Genomic DNA, 3,767 nt, shown 5'->3' with positions numbered 1-3,767 from the left:
ATCATAGCACAATGCTTCGAATTACAATAAAGAGTAAGTAATAATATTACAGACTGGAGCCATTTACATAATATAAATCAAAGTACACAGAATCGAAACGTAGCCAACGTAAACAACCCACCACAGGCAGCTGACTGGGGGAGGTCACTAGCCTAATCCTCGGACTCGTCGAAGACCTGGAACTCCTGGAGATCCGCCTCGACACCTTCTTTACCTGAGCATAGATTGCACCAAAGGCAACCTGGTGTTTTGTGAAAGCAAGGGTGAGTACACATCAACGTACTCAGCAAATGTCCTGTTTGGCTGAGGTGGACTAGCTTTATGTGGAGTTAAGCTCAAGCAGTTGCTTTTAGTTGGTCAGGTATTTATTATTAGTGGAAGCCAAGTTTTAGTAATAGCCAACCCGTGTACAGCTTCCTCCTCGAGGAACATCATGATCATCATCGAACCAAAAACATTAATAGAACCATTGGGTCTCAAACCAGTTGTATCTCTAATCAAAGAGGATCCCAAGGCCGCTCATAACCGTGAGCACAGCTGATATACCAGTTTCACTACCCTCTGCAGAGGTCGCACACTTTACCCATGAGCCGTGATTCCCTCTCTAGCCCGGGCTTGCAAGACCCTTATTCACTCCCAAGGTGAATGGCCAGGGATTCACTACGAAGCCTTTACAAAGATTCCCTAGAGGTCATAGCTGCCCGTTAGGTTTCTCCAGTTTGATAAACACAGTACCTCTCCCCGCAGGAGGGCGACTAAAAAGCAAAACGAAAGAACCTCGGCACCCAGCCTCGGCAGAGCAAGCACTGTGCCTGGACCCCATTGACGGCACGACGGCGAAGCAACTACACTTCTAGTTCCTCTAATTAATTAGCTAAGGGCACCCCATTCCACCCTCATGGTTGTACTGTTATCCCGGGTGGTCTCTCAACGAACAGGTCCTTACGGAGAGGTACTCAGGAAATAGCCTGAGCCCCCTAGAGTATCACAAGATCATCAACATAATCAGGATAACAGTATCGTATCATAAATAGTCACATCATGTTCATTGATTAAGTTAAGGCAATAGCAAAATGCTAACCATAATAACCCAAAAGGTAAGCAAGGACAAGGTAAATACAAAGCTAGTCAATCCTTAGGTTGATCATGGTATGCGGGTTGATGAATTATAAAGTAAATAGGACATAATAGGTCAAAGGACACTTGCCTTCACTAAACAGATGCTCAGGGTCTTCAACCTCGTGGAACTCGAAGAGCCAGATCACTTGGTCGCCAACGCTTGATCGTCGATTCCTCGAAGCTTGGAAACAAATCGCGATCTAGTTGCAACGCGAAGCAAAGACAAACAGGCACAAGCAAACAAACATGTATGCATAAGAACATTACACCATTCAAAGAAAAACATAATAAAACATGCAAAATGAAATAGAACGCGTTGCTACGGTCACACGAGGAAAAAGAAACGTGACAGTCGAAGCTACGGTCGAGAACTTATCGCATTTACACTAAACGAATATAAAATAGGACATTTAATTCGGTGTTATCGAATATAAATTATAACTACTATTTAATTAGAGCGATAGATTCTAGGCGAGGCGAATTTACAATGCGCGAAACAACACGACATAGACGACGTGCGGACACGCGCGACATAGCACGCTGACGACACACAAAGCAGTGCGCGCGACGAGCGCGAACGACGTGCGAACCAGCACACCAGCGGAACAGCACGCGTGACAAACGAGGAAAACTAAATAGGTGACGTGTTTATACCAAACAAATATTAGATAATTAAAAAGCAGTTATGTTAATATTGGTCATGTTAATATTTATTATAGAAGCGCAGTTGAACACTACATATTTAATCTAATTGAAATATTAATCTAATAAATATTAGTCGAGCGAACCTTAAGTTAATTATCTAAAATATGTGACCTGACGAATTAACGTTATTAACATGAGTGTTCATAAGCGAAAACAATTTATTATTACGTGCAGACGTCACGCGACACATGTGATCGACACGCGAACCAGACGCGCGACACGAACGCGTGAAGGAATGACGACGATGCGCAAACAGCACGTGAACGACACGTGAACACGCACGCGACAACGTGCAAGCAATGCGATAGTGCGCGACACAGCACGATGACGCGCAAACAATGTCGGGCGCGAACAACAACAAACAAATAATTAACGAGAAGTATTTAAGCTGGTATTAATCATGTTAATTAATATTTATATTTATAAAAGCACGAGTTAAAACTATAGAGTCATTCTAATTGAATTGTTATTTTAATTAACCAACAACTAAACAATAATTGACTAATTAGCGCGAGCGACAAAAACGAAAATAATTAAATAACATGCGGACAGCACGCGAGACACCCGCGATCGACAATAGACGATTCACGCGGCAACACATTTATACTAACCAGTATTAATTCAAAAACATTGGATCAAGCGTAATCATAATAAAGGTATTTATAAAGCGTAAATTAAAACTATAGATTTGTTTATCGCTATTTAATAAATAGTGTATCCAGGGTGACATGGCATAATTTTATTGGCTGGAGGATGTCCACACCTATGGCCACAAGATCTTAGCAGCAGAAAATCCATAGATGATGAGGGGCATTTTCTCTATTGGATGGATGCATGTAGGGATTAGTGGTGCACGAGGAGGCTTGTCTCATCCAAGATTTGGAGAACGATTAGGAGTGGAGTTCCTTACCTACTGTGCTAGCCACATGAAGAAGCTGGAGGGTGCAGGAATAATCACATGACGAGAGATTACATGAAAGGATTTTGGAGGGCTTCGAGCAGGCCTGGTACGCCGCACATGGGATATGGCCGCTCGGGTATGCTGGACGAGAGGGAGATGGCCGCCTGCAGGTAGGACCGTGGGATTAGGCGCTGGGGATTTAGCCTCTAGGTGCCGACCACCATGGGAGGAGAGAGGATGGGAGACTTTGTACCTTGGCGATTGCGTGGACATCAGGAACGGACGCCGGAGGACTTCCAGGGACGATCGTCGCGAGGCTTCGCTGGGTCGGCATCGCAGAGCACGCGCGTGGGTGCCTGGGGCTAGGCTCGAATTGGAGTCGTCGGTTTCCTCGAGACGAGCGATATCCCGGCATGCGAACAGGACGGGTGACGGCTGTTGCGTGAGAGGTGGAACGTGGCTGCGCGGAGCCACGATCGCTGGCTTGCTGCAGATGAGCGCGCCCAGGAAAAGGCCAAGCAGGCCGCGCGCCCAGGAAAAGGCCAAGTGGGCCGGGGGATCTGCTGCTGGCGCTGGGCCGCAGGGAAAAGAAAATGCTGAGCGAGCCAAAAAGAGGGGAAAGCGTGTTGGGCCTGCGGGGGGGGGGGGGGGGGGGAACGCCACCTGGGCCGAGGTGAGGGCAGCGTGGCGCGCTGGGCTACAGGACACGAAGTGGGCCGCGGGCAGGCCGAGGAGGGCGCTGGCCGAGCTGGGCCGCACGAGTGCGCTGTGCGCGCGGGAGCTCAAGCAGGCTGGGCGCTGGCGTGGGCCGCACACACGCGAGGCCAAGCGCAGCCGAGGTCGAGCTGGGCCGCAGACGAGGCAGGCCGGCGCGGGAGCGCCGGGGAAGAATTTGGGCCGCGAGCGGGCTGAAAGGGAGAGGGGGTTGATTTCCCTTTTATTTATTTCTTTTCTTTTGTTCCTTTTTTCTAAATATACATATTAGAATATTCTGAAAATATAATAAATTATAAATAATAAAAAAACAATTTCAAAAGAATAA

General features: G+C 47.2%; 1 protein-coding gene across 3 annotated transcripts; it reads right to left on the bottom strand.

Annotated features, from left to right (window-relative positions):
- Positions 1 to 3,211, bottom strand: LOC103647264 (uncharacterized). Of its 3 annotated transcripts, none has more exons than XM_023301789.2 (3): positions 2,979 to 3,211; positions 1,208 to 1,319; positions 1 to 241 (listed from the first exon to the last, which is right to left on the bottom strand). In XM_023301789.2, the coding sequence occupies exons 1-3, from the start codon at positions 3,138 to 3,140 to the stop codon at positions 153 to 155; spliced, it is 363 nt and encodes a 120-aa protein (XP_023157557.1). In that variant the 5' UTR covers positions 3,141 to 3,211; the 3' UTR covers positions 1 to 152. The 3 variants fall into 3 exon arrangements, 1 of the variants encoding a protein (XP_023157557.1); XR_004856362.1 differs by lacking the exon at positions 1 to 241 and adding an exon at positions 2,798 to 2,889 and having other exon boundaries at positions 1,204 to 1,319; XR_562737.3 differs by lacking the exon at positions 1 to 241 and adding an exon at positions 2,735 to 2,889 and having other exon boundaries at positions 2,979 to 3,210.
- Between the last annotated feature and the right edge of the window lie 556 nt (positions 3,212 to 3,767).

This window comes from Zea mays, chromosome 2, assembly GCF_902167145.1.
Source record: "Zea mays cultivar B73 chromosome 2, Zm-B73-REFERENCE-NAM-5.0, whole genome shotgun sequence".
Taxonomy (NCBI): domain Eukaryota; kingdom Viridiplantae; phylum Streptophyta; class Magnoliopsida; order Poales; family Poaceae; genus Zea; species Zea mays.
This window is presented reverse-complemented; position numbering and strand designations above follow the sequence as displayed.

What these genes read in the sequence shown, in the direction of transcription:
- LOC103647264 (XM_023301789.2), bottom strand. Translation starts at nt 3,140, where the DNA reads ATGCCGGGATATCGCTCGTCTCGAGGAAACCGACGACTCCAATTCGAG. An exon ending in ATGTCCACGCAATCGCCAAG is followed by an intron (nt 1,320 to 2,978) that starts GTACAAAGTCTC and finishes CGTTGCAACTAG; the next exon opens with ATCGCGATTTGTTTCCAAGC. An exon ending in TGAGCATCTGTTTAGTGAAG is followed by an intron (nt 242 to 1,207) that starts GCAAGTGTCCTT and finishes ACAAAACACCAG; the next exon opens with GTTGCCTTTGGTGCAATCTA.